The sequence below is a fragment of the Salvelinus fontinalis genome, chromosome 40 (assembly GCF_029448725.1).
Source record: "Salvelinus fontinalis isolate EN_2023a chromosome 40, ASM2944872v1, whole genome shotgun sequence".
NCBI lineage: Eukaryota > Metazoa > Chordata > Actinopteri > Salmoniformes > Salmonidae > Salvelinus > Salvelinus fontinalis.
The window spans coordinates 21,290,389-21,314,556 of record NC_074704.1 but is presented as its reverse complement, the minus strand read 5'-3'; the positions used below and the strand labels follow the sequence as shown (position 1 = coordinate 21,314,556).

The following is a 24,168-nucleotide window of genomic DNA, read 5'->3' as shown; positions in this document are numbered from 1 at the left end:
TTGAGAGGACGTTCCAGGCCTTTTAATGATATCACAATTCATGCCCCTTTTCATAATGAAAAATCATAAAGTTCTTATTTAACTCAAAAGCTACAAAAAATATAATTGCTAAACTGTCCATTGACTATGAAAATAGTAGATGAAGTGTGTATGGGTGGCTGGTTATTGAAGGGGGGTTGGGGCTGGCTGACGGTTTCAGTACAGTAAGCTGCTCTTTATAGGAGGCGTTGGGAGTTTCAGAGCTGCACTGAAGTGAAGACAGAAGTGTGTGAAGACATCTCTTTCTCTGATATCACCTCTGGTTCCAACAGAAGAGATCACCATGTTCTTCTCTACCGCTTCTATCACAACCCTGCTACTCACTCTGTCTGGTAAGACTGATTTAACACTGACTACAGTATAATGAAATCACTGACTATAGATTATAATGTAAATATGGAGATGATTACTTCCAGAAGTATTAATACCAGATCCATTGATATACTCTGCAATCACTAGGAGGCACAATGGGCTTGTATTGTAGGATCATGATGATGTATTTTTATCCACAATAACAAAATGTTTCTACATTTCTGCAGGTATGGAAGCTCTGACACTGACTCAGGAAAAGTAGTTTCAATGAGCAAGGCAAAGGCAAAAAGCCTGATATGGACAGTGGTGGTGCAAAGATGGCAGGAGCAGTGGAATAGTGATACTAAGGGCAGGCATTTATTTCAAGTACAGAGGAACGTCGGGAAGGGGAGGATGGCAGGAAGAGACAGAAGAGAGGTTATTTTTTACAAGATTAAGTGTGGGACGCAGCCGGTTGAATAAGAGTTTAAATGTGATCGGAAAGCATCCAACAGGAAAGTGTGATTATTGCCAGGAAACAGAAGCCATTGAGAATGCATTGCTACAGTGTGGTCAGTGGGAAAGAGAGGTGGCTCTCAAAGGGAAAGAGAGAGAGAGAGTATCCCCTTTCCCCTCTAGCATGAGGGAAAAGGGGATACAGGAAATTAGTTTCCCAAATATATTGAGTAGAACGTCATTAGATTTAGTCTCAAATAGTTTGTTCTCTTTTTTAAGAGCAACGGGGCTGGCAGGTACAGTAGGATTTAGTTTCTCCCTGGCTCTGGCCGACATTCCAGTACACTAGGTGGCGGTAATGCACCATAACGCTGGATGCCAACAACTGATAAACCCCACTGAAGAAGATGTATTTTGTCCTAAACATGGAGTGGGGGATTACACAGGTCTTCTGAAAGATCTGGTGAAGGAGAAGATTATGGACAAGAAAAAAGAACAGTGGAAATGATTATGACGGAATATGGAATGATGGAACTTTTCGAAGAACTTGAGGAAATGGAGAGTGACGAGAGTGAAGATTAATTCGATGTGGTGGTAGGTGCAGTTATGACTGTTGAGAAGAAGTAAAGGGAAGCAGTGTGGCGAGGAAGGTTGGCGTTAAGTGCAAAAAGAGGGAAAAGTGTTCCCGTAGCTCAGAAATGGAACCCTGGCGAGAGTATAGATGAAGTTCCTGCAGTGAGAACCACCGTGGAAGGGCCTCGGTCCGAGGATGTAAAGGATGATTATGGCCCAGTGGAATTAAGATATGTGGAGAGAATGGATCCTTGCATTTTGGCTGATCCAAATGTGATGGTAGGTTGGGTGGAGAAGAGGTTGGAGACTGTTGAGTTGCTAAGTACTGTAACTAGGAGTGGACTAATGATGATTTATTGTGTTTCTTCAGCCCAGAGGGAGCGGACGCTCTGGATCACGCGAATAGGGACAAGAAATGTGACTTGCTTTGCTGTTGGGAGCAGGGCACGGTTGTAAGGAGTGATAACTGGGGTGGCATTAAATGTTGAAGAAAATCAAATGAAAGTGAAGAATCCCGGTCTCTGTGTGACTCGTCGTTTGGTGAAACGCAGATCCGGTGGAGAGCGTGGGGAAACAGAGAAGACGTCTTTTCTGTTGAGTTTTGATGTAGAGTCTTTGCCAGATAAGGTTAAGTAGGGAGTGTAAGTTATCCCATGAGAGTGTTTGTTCCTAAAATACTTAGGTGTTTTAGGTGTCAGGCTTATGGTCATGTTGCAGCAGTATGTAGGAGGGAGAGTCCTAGATGTGAGAAGTGTGCAGGAGGGCATGAGACGAAGGAATGTGTAGTTTTGGTAGAGAAATGTGTGTGTGTTAGTTGTGGGGGTGCCCATGTGGCTGAAGATCGGAGGTGTCCGGTGAGAGAAAGTCAGGTTGAGGTTGCTAGGGTCAGAGTAGTACAGAAAGTGTTGTAAGCTGAATCAGTGAAGAGAGTGGCAGAGGACTTGGATTGCAAGGATTTTCCTGCAGAACAGTTGCAGGGGGTGTTGAGTGGTAGAGTTCTGCCCCCCCCCGGACCGTTGGTCTGGAGTAGGATTAGATAGGTTAAATACCGGGGTGGTGTTATTTTTATTTAATTTTTTAAAGAGAAGGCTAATAGTTTGCAGGGTAATTGTTCATTTTCCCAAATGTTATAGGACTCTATCACAAAGAATTGAATGTATACTTAACAAAAATAGAAACAGAGTTACACAAGCATTTCGCTACCCCCACAATAACATCTGCTAAACACGTGTACGTGACCAATAAAATGTGATTATAAGGAAATCAGTCAATTTAAATAAATGCATTAGGCCCTAATCTATTGGTTTCATATGACTGGGCAGGGGTGCAGCCATGGGTGGGCTTGGGAGGGAATAGGCCCACCCACTGGGGAGCCAGGCCCAGCTAATCAGAATTAGTTTTCCCCCACAAAAGGGCTTTATGATAAACAGAAATACTCCTCAGTTTCATCAGCTGTCCGGGTGGCTGGTCTCAGACAATCCCGCAGGTGAAGAAGCTGGATGAGGAGGTCCTGGGCTGGCGTGGTTACACGTGAACTGCAGTTGTGAGGCCGGTTGGACGTACTGCAAAATTCTCTAACATTATTAATATTCAATTCTCTGGCAACAGCTCTGGTAGACATTCCTGTAGTCAGCATGCCAATTGCATGCTCCCTCAACTTGAGACATCTGTGGCATTGTGTTGTTTGACGAAATTGCACATTCTAGAGTGGCCTTTTATTGTCTGCAGCACAAGGTGCACCTGTGTAATGATCATGCTGTTTAATCAGCTTCTTGATATGCCACACCTGTCAAGTGGATGCGTTAATTTGGCAAAGGATAAATGCTCACTTACAGGGATGTAAACAAATTGGAGTACAAAATTTGAGCGAAATAAGCTTTTGGTGCGTGTCGAACATTTCTGATATATTTTATTTCAGTTCATGAAAGATGGGACCAACACTTTACATGTTCGTTTATATTTTTGTCCAGTATAGGTAGGTCGTGAATGGTCTCACTCCAGTACAGTAGGTGGCAGTGTATGCAGCTTAAATTGGATGCGATCCGCCAAAGCAATCCAAAGTAAGTATTTTTTTGTCCTAGTCTGAGGCAGCAAGCTAGCAAAGTGGAGCTCCTTTTTAACATTTGTTAAAACCTTACATTTTATGTATTGAGGTAAGGAGATGATTCGAATGGATGGAAATGACCGAAACACATTGAAGAACACATGGTAAGAAATGTGTCCTTGCTAACCTGCCTGGCCAAAAGCTAACGTTAACTAGCTAACTTAGCTAGGTCTGTAAAACGTCCAACCAGGCCAAACAAGTGACGGGGTCCCATTTTGTAAAATAAATAAATAGGGGTACTTGTTTCTGATAACTGTTGGATTTATAACATGTGTATCCGTCCCAAATGTCACCGTATTTCCTATTTTGACCAGGGCACTTAGGAAATAGGGTGCCATTTGGCAATCACGGTGTAGTGGTAGCTACATCTGATTTTGGGCAGGTGATGTAGTGTAGCCATCAATGGCTGCAGCGTGTTAAAATCTGGTGAATGACGTACACTTTAAACCACCTATAATCCTTTGAGACCCTTATTTCAAAGATGCAAATTTCTTCTAGTCATGGTAGTGAAAATAATAGACCACTTGGCATTTTTATAAATGACCCAAAGCATTATCGGATGTTAATTGCTTGACGAATTCAGAAACCACACCTGCGGAAGCTTTCAATACACGTTGTATCCTTCATTCACTCAAGTGTTTCCTTTATTTTGGCGGTTACCCGTATACTAAAGCAGTGGGTTTTGTGAAGCCTGGCAGTTGTAGTTGTGAGCATGTATACAGCAGTTTGACGCTCATGATACTGCACACATACTTTTGTCTATTAGAAAACATAAGTTGTCCCTTCCCTCAATCCCTCAATTGTTTTGTGTTAATCTAAAATTATGTAATGCATTTACTATTCAACTAGATTCGTTTTCACTAGCCAGCTATCTAACTTCAGTGGCAAAGGGGTACTATAGAAAATAGTATAGGTTTAGCTAGTAGTCTACTGCCATAAAGATTTCCCTGTTGGTGGTAATGATACACGTTGTCCAGTAGAGGGAGTGCATTGCTAGTATGAGATCAATACACTCATGAGGGTCTGAAAATATTCTGTCTAATATATGAAACCAATGTTTATCATCTCAACAATAAACTGCTCCACTAAAACACTAATCTCCTATGTTTCTCCATCTGTAGGGGTTCAGCATATCTCAATGAGTCAAGTGTCCTTGAAGTCAAGAGATGCATGCTGACAATAAAGGTGCAGAAATATTTGTGGTGCCAAGATCATGGATCCCTCACCTTTGCTTTTGAATGTGCATGCTTTTGATAATCTGGTCTTGGGCAGGTGCTGCAGTGTAGTGGTTGTATGCTGCAGCGTGCCTTGTTGGACCTAGACTAACAGGGGGTTCTGTGAAGCCTTCCCTGGCAGTTGCAGGTGTGAGCATGTATACAGCTGGTTGATGTTCATGTATGATACTGCACACAAACTCTGTCTTTTGATAACATAAGTGTCCCTTCTTTTTGTGTTGAGATGCTGCTGTAGATGTATTTTCAATTAAACTAGATTGGCTTTCGCCAACTGACTTCAGTGGGAGAGGGGTACTGTAGAAGAATATACAGGTTTAGTAGTCTAATACAGGGGTGTCAAACTGATTCCATGGAGGGCTGAGTGTATGCTGCCTCTTTGTTGCCTTTCAATTAGTGTGTAATAAAGACCTAAACAACCAGGTGACTGGAGTTTAAAACTAATCAATGAGCTGAAATGATCACGCAAGTACAAGAGCGGCGCGAAAACCCGCAGACACTTGTGCCTCAACGGAATGAGTTTGACACGTGGTCTAGTGACAAAGATTTCCCTGTTGGTGGTAATGATAATGTTGTCCAGTAGAGGGCACGCTAGGATAAGATCAATTAACTCATGAGGGACCGATCAAATATTGTCTTATAAGTTGAACTGTCTGACATATGAAACCAATGTTTATCAGATTAGCAAACTACTGTACTAAAAACTTGTCTTCTGTTTCTCACCTGTAGTGGGTCGGCATCTCATCGTGTCAGATGTCCTTGATGAACTCACATGATGGGGTGTCTATTGAGACCAGATGCATGACGACAATGAAGGGGAAAGCATAGAAACATATTGACAGTTTCTGTTAGAAATAGATCCCTCTCACCTCTGCTGTAATAGCCTACCTGGTAAGTAGGCTATATTGGCTTGGCCTATAGTGCATCTGTCCCAAATGACTCCCTATTTGATGCAGTGAACTATATAGGGAATGGCGTGTCATTCTGGACGTGCATGCTTTTGATAATCTGGTCTTGGGCAGGTGCTGCAGTTTGGTCGTATGCTGCAGCGTGCCTTGTTGGACCTAGACTATAACAGGGGGTTCTGTGAAGCCTTCCCGGGCAGTTGCAGGTGTGAGCATGTATACAGCTGGTTGATGCTCTTGTATGATACTGCACACAAATGTCTTTAGAAAACAGATGTATCCCTTCCTTATATATTTTATGGTGGTTAAATGCTGTTGGTGTATTGTGCAACTCCTCCTTTCCTCATTGCATGTGTCATGCTTTGTAGGCTACACCCACCATTTTCAACATCTTGCGTAAAGATTTGTCAATTACATAAGGGATAATCAATTGGCTATGTGTTCTGTGGAAGGCATGTTCTACGACGCTCTGGCGGAGGACACACAGAACCCCTGCATTGGTTATCACTTTTGTACCATGTCTATAATTTGACACATTTACCAGGAGAAATGTGTTCCAAATCCACTTAAGTAGCCAGCCAGTTTAATTGATAGCTACAGTAGTTGCCTTAAAAACCAAACAGACTTATTTAGAGATGGGACTCCATTGGGCAATGGAGGAACTTATAACGCCTCGGTCAGCAGATTGTCACCCAATCGCGTTCACATTGTCATGCAGCATCCCACGGTTATGCTAGTCGTCATGCAATCCCTTCTCAACGTCAGGGTCTGAGTTGAGAAACCTGACAATTTCTCAACAGTACGTAATGTCACTGAGAACAAGTTAATATCAAAAGAAAAATGTGTAATGTTGTACTTGTTGATGAAATTCATGCTAATGTTTTCATCCACATTGACTCCTTGAAGGAGAGCTTTCCTTGTCCCAGAAAGCACCGCACGGCTCATTGACGACACATGGGCAACTTACACAATGGGCGTTAATACGATTCCAATGGAATTTCCACTTCTCCTCAAGTATCTCTGACCAACCCAGCAGTCCTATTTTGCTATTATGAAAATGTAATTCAACAATGCCAATGTTTTAAATGAGTCTTTTACTTTCAAAAGCAGTTCAAACATAGAACATGGAAGAATGAACTCGAGCCACTGAATTCTACCGTGCTGATGTATCGTGCGTTATAGAGAAATAATGCACGCTCTAGAATGCACTTCAAGCCAATCCGTAACGAGTAACGATGCTAACAATGCTATGTTATAAAGTAGGGGTCCAACCTTTTCTAGCATGAGAGCTACTAAAAAATTAAGTGTAATTTATTTGTATAGCTTTCAAATGGGCCTTTTCTCCTCTGCTACACTTCCCCATGCCCTTGGTGTATAATTGATTTTTGTCAATATAATGGTTAATACACAACTAACGGGGTCCCATAAAATGTATTCTGAATTTTTTTTGTTTAAATGTTACACTCAATATGCTTATTACAAATATATTTTGACAAACAATGAAAAATGATGGTTGGGGGGATAACAAATTTGAGTTGAATTATGCATTAATCAAGAAAGTAATGTTTGCTGCAGAACAGTTTGCAAAACAATGGCTACCCAATTGAGACAAATAATCATATTTTTGTCAGGTAAGCCTAATGTCAATGTGGCGTTGATTGTATAGCAGCCGGGAGCTTTTTGTTTATGACCGTTTGTGATAGAACTCATAAAAAGCATCTATTTTCAGAATTGTTGGAGAAAAAGTTTCCAAACCCATCTGTTTGAACCCCCAAGGAGGTGATACCCCTCTGTGCTCCTCTTCAGCCCAGTGGGTTCTGACTCATCAGTTGATGCACTTTCTCTCTTGTGTTAGGTTTCGTACCACTTCCTGGTTCCAACGCTTGTCCTGATGGAGTGAAGGAGCAGAATCAAACCGTTGATGTTTTGACTGATGTATATTCATAGAAATAGATTAAATGTAATCTATAGTGGTGTATTGTCATCAAGAGAACCATTTGTCAAAGATTCAGTGAAGTTTGATATTATCCACTTCCTCAAGGAGAAGGTAGCAAGCAACAAACGCTACAAGCATGAGAAATGTGTTCATGACAGAAAGTTATTGCAATGACCTTGCAGGGGATCTGTAACGACCATATCACGTTTGTATGAATGTATTTCTGGAATATACTGTTCTCTTAGTGGCGTAAACTAATGTGGCATGTTGTCAGAACTAATTTTGCCTTTTGTCCATGATTCATCAATAAAACTAGTAAACAAATTTGTATCCATGTCAATCTATTCCTTTTTAATACAGCAAACATTAAAACAAATGAAGACATTTGCACCACCTACTGTAGTTTTAACCTTGGTGGGTTTGACGGTAGACTTTGGTTTGGGGCTGAATGTTACTAGTTTGCCTTTGAAATGTGATTGCCTCCATGCTATCAGCACTAGCCATCTGTGCCAAATGTCTTGCATGCTTAGTGTGTAATTCCTTGGCCCAAAGAATAAGCTTTGTCCCAAGGCTGCTGCTTATGCCCAGAAAGCTTTGTCATTGATGGCACTGTTATGAAATATTACCTAAAATCCCTATGTGCTCAGAATGGAGAGGTTAGACTGACATTACCCTGTGTGGATCTTAGAGGATTATCTTAAAGTTGTTCTACTTAGATCTAATATCCGAACTCTGTGCAGATAAATACATGTGCATGATTCCACGGCCATGTGAAATGTTTCCATATCGAGGATGAACGCAAATGATTCATGCCTCTTAATATCCCTGCTGGGATTTGGTGTTCTCAAATGGTTATTCAACAGGAAGCCCTGCCCTAGGGGAAGTGGGTAATTGTGAGACTACACATGTAACACGCAACAGTTCCCCCTGTGCCATGTCCTAAATTAATCAAATGGAATGTTGATAAAAGCATTGCAATGGTGGAAGCAGATCTTATTACATGGCTAATGGGGTCAGTATTGAAAATGTCATTAACGGTTTACTAAAGTGTAATTATTTTTTTTATCATGCATTTTCAGGTTAGATGGAAATCCTGAAACGATCTTATCAAATGGTTCATCCTTTGTATCCCCTGACTCATTTTGTTGTACAGTAATACTGGTGATTGAATTCCCAATGTTGACTCAATGCAGCCTACTGAACATATTCCTTATGCAATTGTATCTTATACAGTAAGCATAACTTAATAGTTTTGGGGAACCCTTCAACTCATGCTTATGATGAACTGTACTGCCAACTCACTTATGCCACACACTTTTTTGTTGAAAGACTGGCACGTGCACATGGACTTTAGCAGAACTAAGCTGAAATCCGGTAAATGGATTCTAGAGACTGAGTTCTGCTCATGAGTTGTGAAGTGCATGCCATGTCATGCTGTATTTTAAATGGATAAATCCTCCATATAAATTATGCAAGATTCGGGGATTTAGATTATATTTGAGTGCAGAATTAGTCAAATATTATCTTATGAATGTATTATGGATTTTAGGGGATCCACACAGTAAATTACACTCATTTTGCAAACGGAAGTATGAGGAAAGAGATCAATTTACAAATGTCACATGGGCCTGTTGTCCAATATCATGATTTGATGCATGGTCATGACAACTTTTTCAAATTTGCATGTGCCCAGTTCCCTGAGCAGTGAAGCTGACGTAGCTTTATCCTCTGTCTCATCACAGTATAAAGGACATTTTACATTAATCTTGTGACCGCTGAGCTGGTAGCATAAATTTCCTTTTCAAGCACCATATGGCAGCTCATCTCTCGTCTCTAATATTCTGTACCATCACTCAACTATTATTTCCCTGATAGGCCAACATAATATTTAGAAACTGATTTATAGTCAGTGATAATAAAAAAATAATAAAAACAATTATTGTAAATGCATATGAAAAGGATGGAGAAGCAGTGGAATTGTTTTGTATGAGCGGAGCGCACCGCACCGCGGCACTGCTGAGCTCTGTCGGTACCAAATGGGAGGGGCGTAACTGTCAATGCGAAAACTCGAGCTTTCAAATACATTCATTCTCCGGTCCTCACGGCGCAAACCCTCAGCTGGCTGTTTTTAGCTTGCTAGCGGCATCTGGAATCTTTTCACTGTGTTAGCTATCTATGCATTTTTAAAATGCTGTTGTCGCTATCAGGTCGATGGCTAACTGGCTAGCATAACAGCTAGCTAACGTTCAGCACTGGTTCGTCACCGACCGGCGAAAAAGGAACCGAATAAAACTATGGATTAACAGTATAACGGTACTTGAGTGCCCTGCTCAGACTAAACAATACGAGACAGATATATCGAAAGAAGCAGATAATTGTTAAAGATATTCCGTTAATTCATTGGTGAGTCATTTATATTTGTTCAGTTAACGTTATGCATGTGTGAATTCGTATTACCTGCAAGCCCCATGCCTGCAGTGATTGTGTACTGTGATGACCAGCTAATGTAGCTCAAATGTAGGCTAAATAACCCGAACTATGCTTTTAACGACTTAACATGTTATAGGCTTCTATATGTTGTAGCTACAGTATATCGTGTGTGAGAGAGAGAGAGACTGTCACTCACTGAGTGAGTGTTGTGGATTTCTGAAGGGCTCAGCTATAAAGTGTTTGAGTGGCACTGGCACAGCTTGTTTGTACTGTATTACAGTGCTTCTGGTCATCGCTATGGCATAATGGATAACAGTGAACAAAGAACCTGTATTGTGGTTTGCTTTCTGAAAAGTCACCTGTTCTTTTCTCATTGACTTACATCTTTTGTTCAACAGGGAAATATCATCTCCCTTTAAAACATGACGGTAAAAATTGTTCACCTGTTTTTAAGTAGCCTAAATAACCCCTGTAGTTGGCTAAATGGAAAGGCTTAGACTAGTTCCACTAGTAGAATATGATGAGCTTTTACAGACAGTAGAATAGATGTAGCCTTGGTGCCAGTCTTCTGCTCTCTTGCCAACTCCTATGAAATTGTCATGCCTTTTTAAAAATTAAAAAACACGGACTGACACCCAGGCTAGTGTGATGTTTTAGTTGAAATGCCCCATATCCCTCAGAAGTATAGCTCTGGTCCAGTGCGTTACGTGTGGCTTATGCTTTCTTAAACGTTGGAGGCTCAAGCCGAACCTAACGCCCCGGATGGATCAGACCTACCAGAAGTAGTGCTGTGTAGCAAGTGTTTTAACACCCCTATCACACAAGGTCCCTTCCTTGCTGCGCGGCTGCTGAAAACGTCAAGCAACACTTACTGCTCAGTAACATGTATCTGCACGTTAAATAAATCAACAACACTGAACAAGTAAGGTATGCCATGTGCTAAGACTGGGCAGGTACTCTGCCTGTCTTTACATGTCCTTGTCGGTACAGGTTTACAGCAACACTTACATTTCACAATGTCATTTTTGTTTTGAGATCTGGGTTGTGTTCAGTAGGCACAAAGCGTAAGAAAATGGTCTGAAACAGGGAGGTAGTACAATCTGAACCTGTCCAATAAGAAGCGCTCGTTGTGCCCCTAATAAACACATCCCAGGCTTACCCAATAGCTGTTAGACAACAGGGCGATTCCACGCCAGGACAGGCCGGAAATATTTAACGTATCTCAGATTGGTCTGGCAATTCCCACATAAACTTTGGGAGGAAGAAAGTTTGACATGCTTTTTACATTTGTATCACAAACCATTTGACAAAATCATGATGAAAGTGGCAATGTTAGACCCCTTTTAGACTATAGGGCCTACATTTCTCCTGTAAGACCCTATGAGCCGTGAACCGTACAAGATAACGTCTGTGTCCAAATCCTATACTAGCGTACTAAATAGTATGCGTAAAAGGAAGTGTTATAGTATGACATTTTGAAAATGGCACTCTGAATGTGTTGCGATTGAGTCCCACCATTAGTTTATTTTGGTACACCTTGTCAATTTATCCGATTATTAGTTGTCAGACACGTCAAAAAAGATGAGTGAATTCTACTAGATTAAGGCTCGGTTATGTTAGGGCGGGAGGTCCTGTATAAAAAATCTTTCCAGCTTTCTCCCTTTCGATAACCACTTGGCGTGAAAGAGGAAAAATGTCATGCTCTGATCATGAAATAGGCCTACTTAATGACTTCTTATCCGTTGCGCAAATAGCCTACAGCTGTGTCTGTCCCGAGTTCATTGGCACAGGAAACTCTGAAGGCCCAGAATAATTTATCCAATGTACCAAGTTAATAGTTGATACGTTTCAAGTAGTGATGCACCTATATGACATTTTTGGCCGATATCCGGTATTTTCCTTGCCAAAGAAAATTATACCGATATTTAACATTTTAGCTGCCTTTTAAACATTCTAGTACAGTTAAATAGTTAACACATATGGACACAGCGGTCCAAGACACTGCATCTCAGTGCAAGAGGCTTAACAACAGTCCCTGGTTTGAATCCAGGCTGTATCGCATCCGGCCGTGATTGGGAGTCCAATCAGGACCTGAATATGACTGCACGCCGCATTAACGCGGTCATTATTTTTTTACGAAGTTATTGCACATTGATTACTCTATCACTCATATTTTATATGTCACAACGATTCATCGATACATATGCTATGATGCTGGTAAAGTTGTCTCGCACACCTACAGTGCATTAAAAAAAACAGACAGTAAAAAAATAAAGCTAGCTAGGTCATGGATGCAAACAATGTTCTTCCCCAAAAACATAGCAAAACAACAATCTGTTTCAGTTAGCTAGCTAACTATATAGCTAGGTGTCATCTAAAATAACCCTAATTTATAAGACAGTTATTTTTTTGATTAACAGTGGTCAGACCCATCTATGTGAAGTCAGCCACAATAAGGATTAGCCACAATAGTGGACTTTGCGGTTAGCCTTCAAAATAAGTTTGGCATAATTCTACTATTTGTATTCATTTGCATCACTGTCAATGACATACTTTTATTTTTGAAGGCAAATTCCACTTGTGCCTAATCCTTATTGTGGCTAGCTTCACAACACACAACCCTGTCCGGTCGAGCCTCACTAGCCAGATGAAGCCACCTGGCTGCTTATAACGTTGGCTTTGGGCAACAGGGTTAAGTTGCTGGCTAGCTATGTATTTTCATGAACTGAAGTTAAATTTCAATAGGTGAACAAGTGGCAACCTAGCTAATACTTACTCATAAGGATTCCGAAATCATTACTAAGAATAATGAAAATGACTGCAGTTTCTACTCGTCATTGTTTTCAGGCTGGTTGTATTAGTGCTAGCTAGATACCAAGCTAAAGCTAGCTACCCCAGAAGTTGCGGTCAAACAAATGATGCTTTATTACCAACGTGGTATTGTAAACGCATCGTTCGTGGCCGGTGTTTGCTTGTTTACAGACTTTTTTGAACAGCTTTGACAGTGCTACTGTATCTTTTTTGGCACGCGAAGACCCAAACGGCGTTCCATAGTATTGTAACGACCCTGGGTTTATAAGCGCGGAAATCGACTCTGCCGCTTGAGCATGCTTTTGCGGCACAGTCGATAGCGCGCCGGACTTCGGGCTAGAAGGTCGAGGGTTCGAGACCTGCTCCCTGCCTGTTTCATTACATTGGTGTCAGAAGTGATCGGACCTCGCATCCACGACAGTGCGTGTGCTTGGCCGGTGAGCGCGTTCCTGTAAGACGTAAAGTTGCAAGCTAGCGCGAGGACGAGCTCTTTGAAAGGAGGGAGTAGTGTAACGACCCTGGGTTTATAAGCGCGGAAATCGACTCTGCCGCTTGAGCATGCTTTTGCGGCACAGTCGATAGCGCGCCGGACTTCGGGCTAGAAGGTCGAGGGTTCGAGACCTGCTCCCTGCCTGTTTCATTACAGTATGTATGGCAAGAAGCTAATAGGTGTGACGCTATTACTGTGTAACTCCGGTAGGGCAACATCTGAAAAATTGCGCACTTGGTAGTGTGTACCGGTGCTCGACCAGTCGGCGAAAGCCATCATCACCCAGAGAACGGTTTATTGTTAAGGGCACTGAATGCCATTATCTAGGCTTTAATGGATTTCGCCTTTTAAGTTGTCTTGCTGAAATGTTCTTACTCTTTCAAATGACTGCTCGAATTGTTGACTGCTCGATCCACACAGCAGACATTGTGGGCTAGGTTAGGAATGCTGTGTTGCACGTGTAGTGCAAAATTTTACATGGCGTCATCATGTCATATACCTACGTTATATAGGTATGCACGGTAGCTTTTACATCGGGTTTTTAACATCGGCGTTAAACTAGACATCGGGCCGATACCAATGTTGGCATTTTTAGGTAATATCGTCCGATTCCGATATGTTTACCTTTTTTTTTTTATCGTGCATCCCAAGTTTCAAGTTCATTGCAGACGTTGTGATTTATAGTATATTTATTATTATCAGGATATTTTCTACCTGCAGGCTACAATGTTTTTATTTGTTGGCTTTATAGGAAATTTTTACATAGTTGGTAATGGCAATAGAAGTAACTTTTTAGGATTGTATAATTTTTCATTTAGATTTGGATATAATTTTGAATAACCACATGACAATGATTTTGATATACAAAGGCGTTATTATAAATGAGTTTTAACAGTTTCACGAAAATATGCACATGAAAACTATAACTGGCACGCAGATCGGTAGAAATGGTAAGATAAATTGGCATTCCGCATGAGAAAGGTTACACGTGGAGTCGGCAACCTATTACAGCCAACTTCAGGAGAGTAATGGCAGAATCTGCGAAAGCCAGTAGAGGTGGGAGGAGAATGGTCGGGTTAAGTTTGTTGTTATCTTGATCTCTGGCTCCTTGAGTCATTTGTCTTATTTCATCAAACCGTGTGCTTAAGGCATCAGACAAGCTCAATGCATCAATAGTTGGTTTTATTAAAACACATAGGGTGTGTCTCTATATATGGAAAAATACACATTTTGACAAATCCCTCCCCAACCTCCAAATAGCATGCAACGGTTTCAGGGTCAATATATGTTGGCTCTATCAGGACTGTAGCCTAGTCCTACTGTATTTGCCAATGTCTGCACTCTGGTTACCACCACTAAGTTCTTGGAATGCACTGCTTACATTTACATCACAGAGAACGCATTAATTCATCAATTCTCTGCGGCCAACCACCCGTTCATGCGTTTACATAGGCTGTAGTGCAGTATTAATTGCTCCCAAGCTTTCAGCTCTACCGCTAGCTCCACATAACATTTACATACGCATCATTGTAGATCTACCTGAGTAGTTTATCAGTCATGTGGGGACTAGTTGGCACTTGGCAATCCCTGACTTTCCAGTATTTGGCCATGTCTATCTCAATTTCTGTTCGCTATGCAGTTCAGTTCCTGAATGTGTGATGTATGGTGTGAAACGTTGCCTTCATTGATCAGTTCAATGAGACGCGCTTCCTCACCCACGGCAGAGCAGAGTGCCTTCCTGCAGGCTATCACTGCAGACAAACTGCCAAGTACTCCGGGCTCCCCGCCAGCTGCTACACACACACACACACACACACACACAAACACACAAACCTGGCTTACTTAATGACATGTCAGATGCCTCCAGCGGGGCCATTGAGAATGATACTGGCATTTTACCACCTTAAGCACTATTTTCTTTGTGTGTTACGCTCCCAGTCTAATGCAGTCTGGCCCATTGTCTTCTCTCACCAAGACGATTCTGTGATGATGGTTATTATTAAGCTCTAATATCCGATTGTTTTCTCTTAGGTCGTTGGCACCACAGTCGTTCCCACCATGGTGCAGAAGTATCAGTCACCCATCAGGGTGTACAAGCATCCCTTTGAGCTGGTGATGGAGGTAAGTGATACTCTGCCCTAGACTCTTGAACTCCATTAACACTTCACATGAATATTAGAGGTATTGTAGTGGTTATGCAATGGTCCCCAAGACCACCTCTAGGAAGTGGTGGGTAACGATGTTAGGACAACCTTCTCCTTCATATGATTGACTTGAACTTGACAACATGGTTGTATGAGATGTAGCCTAGGTCTAACAAATACCCAGGCAGTAGTGGTTGGGTTATGTAATGGTAATGAATACAGTTGTTCTAAAATGTTTATTCTCCCTCATCAATCTACACACAATATCCCATAATGACAAAGCAAAAAAAAACGTTTTTTTAGAAATGTTTGCAAATGTATATTAAAATATATATATATATATATCACATTTACATACAGCTGAAGTTGGAAGTCTACATACACTTAGGTTGGAGTCATTAAAACTCGTTTTTCAACCACGCCACAAATTTCTTGTTAAACTATAGTATTGGCAAGTCGGTTAGGACATCTACTTTGTGCATGACACAAGTAATTTTTCCAACAATTGTTTACAGACAGATTATTTCACTTATAATATCACAATTCCAGTGGGTCAGAAGTTTACCTACACTAAGTTGACTGTGCCTTTAAACAGCTTGGAAAATTCCAGAAAATGGCTTTAGAAGCTTCTGATAGGCTAATTGACATAATTTGAGTCAATTGAAGGTGTACCTGTGGATGTATTTTAAGGCCTACCTTCAAACTCAGTGCCTCTTTGCTTGACATCATGGGAAAATCAATAGAAATCAGCCAAGTCTGGTTCATCCTTGAGAGCAATTTCCAAACGCCTGAAGGTACCACGTTCATCTGTACAAACAATGGTACGCAAGTATTAACACCATGGGACCACGCAGCCATCATACCGCTCAGGAAAGAGACTCGTTCTGTCTCCTAGAGATGAACGTACTTTGGTGCAAAAAGTGCAAATCAATTCCAGAACAACAGCAAAGGACCTTGTGTATATGCTGGAGGAACGGGTACAAAAGTATCTATATCCACGGTAAAACGAGTCCTATATCGGCATAACCTGAAAGGCCGCCCAGCAAGTAAGAAGCCACTGATCCAGAACCGCCATAAAAAGCCAGACTACGGTTTGCAAATGCACATGGGGACAAATGGGGACATTGAAGTTTTTGGAGAAATATCCCCTGGTCTGATGAAACAAAAATAGAACTGTTTGGCCATAATGACCATTGTTATGTTTGGAGGAAAAAGGGGGAGGCTAGCAAGTCGAAGAACACCATCCCAACTGTGAAGCACGGGGGTGGCAGCATCATATTGTGGGAATGCTTTGCTGCAGGAGGGACTGGTGCACTTCACAAAATAGATGGCATCATGAGGCAGGAAAATTGTAGATATATTGAAGTAACATCTCAAGACATCAGTCAGGAAGTTAAAGCTTGGTCGCAAATGGGTCTTCCAAATGGACAATGACCCCAAGCAAACTTCAAAAGTTGTGGCAAAATGGCTTAAGGACAACAACGTCAAGGTATTGGAGTGGCCATCACAAAACCTTGACCTCTATCCTATAAAAAATTGTGGGCAGAACTGGAAAAAAAAGTGTGCGAGCAAGGCCTAAAAACCTGACTCAGTTACACCAGCTCTGTCAGGAGGAATGGGCCAAAATTCACCCAACTTATTGTGGGAAGCTTGTTGAAGGCTACCTAAAACATTTGACCCAAGGTAAACAATTTAAAGGCAATGCAACCAAATACTAATTGAGTGTATGTAAACTTCTGACCCACTGGGAATGTGATGAAAGAAATAAAAGCTGAAATAAATCATTCTCTCTGCTGTTATTCTGACATTTCACATTCTTAAAATAAAGTGGTGATCCTAACTGACCTAAGACAGGGAATTTGTACTTTAATTAAATGTCAGGAATTTGTGAAAAACTGAGTTTAAATGTATTTGGCTAAGGTGTATGTAAACTTCTGACTTCAACTGTAGGTCCCCAGGACCACCTTAAGGGAAGGGTTGGTAAAGTATATGAGGGCAACCTTGGCTTCATATTGAACATGTGTGCCACATGATGTGTGGTTGTGTTGCACTGTGGCGTACATCTAGCTGCTTGGGTCTAACATGCACTAGCAGTCATAATACTGTGATGGTCTTCGACTGGTCATCTTGACTGGTCATTTGTGTAACGTACCAAGCAGACCACCAAAGAATTGTCCAGTCCAGGATGCACAAATCACTTTCAGTCCATGTAGACAACTCAAACCCCCACACCATCTCAGGCTATAGAGAACCACGGACAGCTATGTCGCTGCACCAACCCTTTTAATATAATAGCAAATGATGGGAACTGTTATGTTGAACAGAAGTACCATTGCTGAATTGGTTGCTGGTCTGTTTCCTCTGTTAAAAAAATGCAGCACCTGTGCAGGCTTTTGGTGAGTGAGTGTCTATTCTTGCACTATTCTTGCTCCTACAGTATGCTTGAGTTGTACTCACTCACTCAGATCCGATGAGGATGTGTGCAGTACAAAAGTTGGAAGTATAGATGGAGAGTCTGCCGTCTGTCTCGCTCGCTCGCTCGCTCGCTCTCTCAATGAGTATGTTTACATGCAGACAATAATGCGATTATTGTGAATATTATTGTGAATATTCAGATTAATCGTTTTTACATGCTTTGCAAGAAGGACGATTTCCCTAATAATCCTGTTTACATGGACACATCTGAAATCAGGCTAGCTGATGGCACTCTGATAAATGCAGAATATCGCCAATCAAAATAAACGTTTTACCACAGCGACCATGTTATTTTTGGGAAGCATATTTAATTCTGAACTACTTTGCATACATTCAGCTGTTCCAAACTCACTTCGCTCGCGCTAAAGAGGCAGGCTCGCTCGGCTGGTGCTAGTACATGCACAGATCAAATGCACAGCTGGAGCGCCACTTTAAACTAGGTGTTGTAATCTGTGTATGCTTACATAGATGTTGACCTTACGCCGATGTAAGATAAGCAGAGTAAGGTGTTTACATGACTATTGCATAATCCGCCTACTATCTTAATCAGTTTAATATCAAAATATTACTGTGCATGTAAATGCACTCACTGTCCTTCTCTTTCATTCTCTCTTTCGCTCCATCTTTCTCCCTCTCTTGGCACCCCCTCCCCTCCCTATCTCTCTTTGCTCAGCCTCCAGAGCTAGAGGACAGGCCTGTCAGGCAGGGCTGTCACTGAGGGTTCACTAAATAAACGGTTCAGTGGCAGATGAGCAGTGGAAAAACACTGGCTTATTCAGCCTCAGCCTCTCCACAGTACAGTGGCTACAGGCCGGGAGGCCCATGTTCACTACATTAAACTGTGTTATGGTGGATTATCATCAGAATAATTCTTTGTGTTAACTAGTGTTTCTCCTTCATGACCGTGTGCACATAGCTAGGAGGAGGACATGTTTTCATAATTTTCGTTAACCACCTCGTCTTGCTTTACTTAATAGGTCTTGTTATCAGTCGGCCAACTTCAAGATCGGTAACTATTTCTAGAAGACATGCGATCAAAGCATTGTTTCAGTTCAATCCAATTTAACTGCACTTCAATTGAATGTGATTCAATAAACTATTTTGAGTTAGGCTATTGTAGCCATGCATGCTGGTTCTATTTACTGCCTCAAATCAGCTTTCTCCACTAAAGCGAGGAAAAGAGGCAAATCTCCTCCCTGGTGAGTGGTGGGCAAACACTGGACAGGGGGCTATAAATAGTCTGTGTGGAGGCTGCTGGAGCACAACACCTGGGGGGGGGGGGGGGCAGGAGAGGAGGGGGACTGAACTGAAATAGCAGTAAAACCATATTGGGCTGCCTGAGGGGCTTTGTGCTGTAGATGACCCTGCCTAAGGGACATACGAGCTGGGATGAGCTGCCTTAATGCTTAATTTCGGCTAGGTGAACCGAATGTTTTTGCTCGTGTGACCCTTAAAACACCTTCACTTGAAAAACGAGAAATAAGCTGCAATAGTACTGTTTGTCCATCATGAGACGCTGTAGCCAGTATATACTTCCTAAAAAAATAGTCAGGATTAATCTAACGCAAGAGATCTGTCATTCATTTTGATGTTTTTCCCGAGGAGGTCTTAGCCGTGCAATTTTACATCTAACTAAAATGTTTGATGCAGTATTTCTCAAGTGAAAAAAATTGCATGAAAACGATTAGTCTCTCGTTGAATGACAACAAACACTTGATTGAATAATCCCTACTGTTGACCAAACACCGACGAAGGGGCCAAGACTTCACTACCATCTTCGGCTTGTCTCGAAATGTTTGTGTGTGCACGAACAGCCCCCCACCCAAAAAACCTTGCAGAAGACCAAAACTAACAAAAAATTCACAAAATGTCATAATATAAGCCCAAACTGTCGAATGGGAAGCATACGGACGCCTTTTTGAGTCAGATGGGATGGGTTCTGTTAATCTGGGGCAGTAGCAGAGGGGGAGGAGAGAACCAACATAAGAAGCTGAGGAATCCAAGGCAGAGGGTTATTTGGCAGGCAAAATGGTTGCACAATGTTTGAATAATGCAGATACAAGTGGTTCACTGTGCGTCGTCATGGACAATTGTTCGTCTGTCTGTCCTGTCTTTCTTGATTTGATATCTCTTTTTAACAGGTCGGCCTGAATCGGCGTTCTCAGAATTCTGTAGCCTAGTAGAAGAGAGCTGGCTCACTATGCCACGTGTTCTCTAGCCTGTTGTCTGTCCTTTTCTTTATTGATGAGAGATTGGTACATGTACACTGACTGATGTGGCCCCTTCTAAAGCTAATGCGTTTGAAGAGGCAGTTTTGATATATTCTCTCTCCACGGGGAAATTACAAATTGGCAGACACTCGGGGTATTTTCTGGATCAAAAAGGGGCTGAGACGGTGGTCCCCCATCTGGGCGGCGTAGAGACATGTTAGCATTTTTAAGACGATTTCCCCCCGCAATTATACAGATTTCTCAATGGAGCTGAGAGATTGTTGCAGGTTTAAAGCAATTTCCTGCGACTCTTAAATATTCTGGCTTGGAACTGAGAGACCGAGGGGGAGGAAAAACGTTTTGCTACCGTGTGCATTACTGAACAGAACATTGCCCTGGTGTTATTGATGCCCGTGTGCGATCACAAAGCCATGCAAGCGGTCCGTTCCTGCTCTGCCCTCCGCTATCGCCTTGACTGCACCTATTTGAGTCTCCCTAATAGTGAGGCAGCGTGTTCTACTTTGTGCCACACCTCCATGCAGCATAGCCGTGGGTGTGCACCGCATGTGAATGTGCATGTTTTGTAGGTTGTTGTCATCAGATTCTGTTTGGTATGACTAGGCTAGTTCTCCCCTTGCAGTTTGTCTTTCAATAGACTTGAAAGTTGGCAAACATGGCTTTTCCTTCTCTTTTAAGGGATTTTATTTTATATTTTTGCTTTGAGGAATGTTGCATGTCTCTCTTTCCTTCCCTGTCCACTTTTTTCTTCTTCTCTGTTTGAAAACTGTCAGTCTTCTGAAACACCCTCTTACCGTCCTTTGGAAGGAGAACTGAAGCGCTGTATTCCTCTGACTGTCAATTACCTTTTTAAACCCATTCCTTCTAGAAGAAATACAGCCTCTTTCTTTCTTTGCTGTGCCTCAACCACCCACTCAAGGCAATGACAGGATTGAAGCAAAATGTTTCCACCTCTAACAATGTTGCCATTAGGCTCAAAGGAATGTATTAACAGCATCACGAAGTCCTTAGCCCGTTCTTGCCTTGCAGCTGTCTATTTTCCACAAGTATTAAAATAGTTCTAACCTGCTTTGACTTGAAGCAGGATTAAAGTAGGCTTACGTTGCATTAAAGCCACTTTTTAAAATGAAAAACCATATTTGATACAATTCCTGCTCCAGCCTCCCCAAATAAGGTGCCACCAACCTCCTGTGCTGGACCCATGTATTAGGGGCCGATGATTAGGCCTATGTAGCATAGTGTTATACAATATGACTCCAATTAGTTTGCCTTTGCGCCCCTCATAAGAAATAGCGGAAACGCTGAACGTTATTTCAAAAAGATAAGACCGCTAACTTGAGTGATTTAGCACTTTGTCATTTTCCAAAATGACAATTTTTGAGGGTGAGTCAGGAAATAATTGCTCAGGACTCCTGTGAAAGTGACTGATAAGGACAGAGAATTGCTGAGAAACACCGACCCCAGCAGCCCAGCAATGGGAAACACAACTTCCTCTTTAACTAGGCTAGATGACGCATGACACTGTCAGCGGAGTCTCTCGGAAGAAAGTGTCCATCGGCTGCTACTGCAGCAGCTAACTAGTGTGCTTCGGTAATCTGGACACGTGCATATGCATGAGGTCGCACGCATACGGTCCAGCTTTCACCCGTGTAATATTTCTCTAGAGGAAGGGCTTTTGAAGGAAGTACAACAGCAATAGCTACAGAAGCACAGTAGTGGCCCATAGCCTCCCTTCAGCATACACTCCCGACTCGTACCTGCCTTCTCCGCAATAACAGGAAGTGTAGTCGATATTATTGTTGCTATTAGCACGCCGCGCCGGTTCATGGAGCCCATGAGCATTTCACAAGCAGTTTCGCTACACAAACTTCTCGCTACACAAGCATTTCGGTACACTCGCAATAGCATCTGCTAAATACGTGTATTTAACCAATAACATCTGATTTCAGATAGTGTTCCCCATGGGAGGAGAGAGGATGTCGAGAGACTTGTTGTTCCAGATTAGAGGACTCTTTGTCCTCCACCATGTCCCCTAAGGAATATATTAGTTTGAAGGTTTGTGCTTCGGGGGAAGTTGTGTTCCCAAAGTAGGCGAGAGACGAACACAGTTTGTTGTTTCAGGTGAAGAGAGGCTCTGTGTTCTCATTAAAGCAACCTCCCCTCCCTCTCCCTCAGACTCCAATAGTGTCCAGATCAGATTTGATTAATTAGAGTAGCGTAGCTCACTATTTACCATACACCATCCAAAACGACTTAGGCTAGACCCACTAACAATGTATGTACTCTATGTGTTTGTGATCCCTACAGGAATTGAACCCACGTCCTTTGGGTTGCTAATGCCACGCTCTTACCAACTGAACCACAACAGACAGGGGGATATGCTAATCCACTAGATTAGGAAAAAGTACCACCTTGTCATCGGGTGAAGCATCAGTGTGTCCCATGCCAGCCTGCTGCACATCTGGGCACGGTCAGAAAGGTGGCCGTAAGCCTAGCCTAGCATGCCCATTATAAGTGGAGGGTTGCGCTAGGCTAATCCGCTAGGACAAAACGCCTGCTGTTGCAGCTGTACATCTGTGCACCTCTTTTTAGTCATATCCTCTTTGGATTACAGCCTGGCCACCTCTGCACACTCTAGAAGATAGAGATAGGCCATCTAAGAGTAATCTCCCTTAATATTTAATGGAAATGTCTGGGTTTTGCCATCAGCCAAGCAGGTGTGTAGCATAGACTACTGATGCGATTTCCATGGCACTAGTGAATTAAGTAGCTTTTCCACAAATTGCTGTCATTGGGTGGATGGTTGTATGCTTGTGGATAGTAGCCTATAGGCTAATAAGGCTTGGGGTAGAGCTCTGATACTGTATGGTGAGACAGAAGGGAGGAGCGAGTAGCCTATGTTTGTCTGTGTGGTCCCGATGAGTGGATTTTCAGGCCAGATAACCAAGAATTTCTGCATGTAATTTTATTAACCTTGTGGGGCTCTGTTTTTGGTCGACTTTTTACTCTCTCTTGCTATAATTTGTCTGGTCGAAGAACACACTTGAAACGTTTTAATGGTTAACGTCATCTCAGAATTTAGAACTTTCCTCGCCTCGACTCTCTAAGAATGCTTTGCATTCCATTTACAGTGTCTTCTGAAAGTATTCACACTCCTTGACTTTTTCCACATTTTGTTGTTACAGCCTGAATTTGAATGGATTCAATTGAGACGTTTTTGTCACTGGCCTACAAACAATACCCCATGAAGTCAAAGTGGAATTGTTTTTAGTTTTTTATATATATAAAAAATGAAAAGCTGAAATGTCTTGAGTCAATAAGTATTCAACCCTTTTGTTATGGCAAGCGTAAATAAGTTCAGGAGTAGAAATGTGCTTAACGACTCACGTAATAAGTTGCATTGACTCACTGGTTGAAATAATGTTTTAACATGATTTGTGAATGACTACCTCATCTCTGTAACCCACACATACAATTATCTGTAAGGTCCCAGGGAATTTCAAATACAGATTGAATCACAAAGACCAGGGAGATTTTCCAATGCTTCGCAAAGAAGGGCACCTATTGGTAGATAAGTAAAATAATAATCTGACATTGAATATCCCTTTGATCTTGGAGAAATTATTCATTACACTTTAGATGGTGTATCAATAAACCCAGTCACTGCAAAATACAGGCGTCCTTCCTAACCTAGTTGCCAGAGAGGAAGGAAACCACTCAGGAATTTCACCATGAGGCCAATGGTGACTTTAAAACTGTTAGAGTTTAATTTCTGTGAAAACTGAGGATTGATCAACAGCCTCGGGAAGTAGGGATGCTGAGGGTGCAGCAGCACCCCTGAGAAATCTTAATTAAAAAAAAAATGTATTAAATGTTTGTCTTCTCAAAAAAACTGGTCCTGTATTAGTGGACCAATATAGCAGTTTTTAGCGTGGGCAAAATCGCAGCACCCTCCAAACTTGTTACCGCAGCTATGATCAACAACATTGTAGTTACTCCACAATACTAACCTGAGTGAAAATAAATAAGGAAGCCTGTACAGAATACAAATATA

The 24,168-nt window shown here is 41.9% G+C and overlaps 1 protein-coding gene and 1 long non-coding RNA gene across 6 annotated transcripts in view; both read left to right on the top strand.

Annotated features, from left to right (window-relative positions):
• The first annotated feature begins 1,387 nt into the window (after positions 1-1,387).
• Positions 1,388-7,860, top strand: LOC129839405 (uncharacterized). 2 transcript variants are annotated; one of them, XR_008757016.1, is made up of 6 exons: positions 1,388-1,638; positions 1,730-3,419; positions 3,513-3,567; positions 4,585-4,648; positions 5,425-5,586; positions 7,456-7,860. It is a non-coding gene; the product is annotated as an uncharacterized LOC129839405 (long non-coding RNA). The 2 variants fall into 2 exon arrangements; XR_008757015.1 differs by lacking the exon at positions 1,388-1,638 and having other exon boundaries at positions 3,417-3,567.
• A 1,726-nt stretch (positions 7,861-9,586) lies between these two features.
• Positions 9,587-24,168, top strand: part of LOC129839746 (SEC14-like protein 1) — a 50,354-nt gene continuing 35,772 nt past the window's right edge. For 2 of the 4 annotated variants that reach the window (XM_055907361.1, XM_055907359.1), the window contains exons 1-2: positions 9,587-9,939; positions 15,299-15,388. In XM_055907361.1, the coding sequence (XP_055763336.1) occupies positions 15,326-15,388 (63 nt within the window). In that variant the 5' untranslated portion in view covers positions 9,587-9,939; positions 15,299-15,325. The remainder of the gene's footprint in view (positions 9,940-15,298; positions 15,389-24,168) is intronic. The other 2 variants (XM_055907362.1, XM_055907360.1) reach the window with 1 other exon arrangement.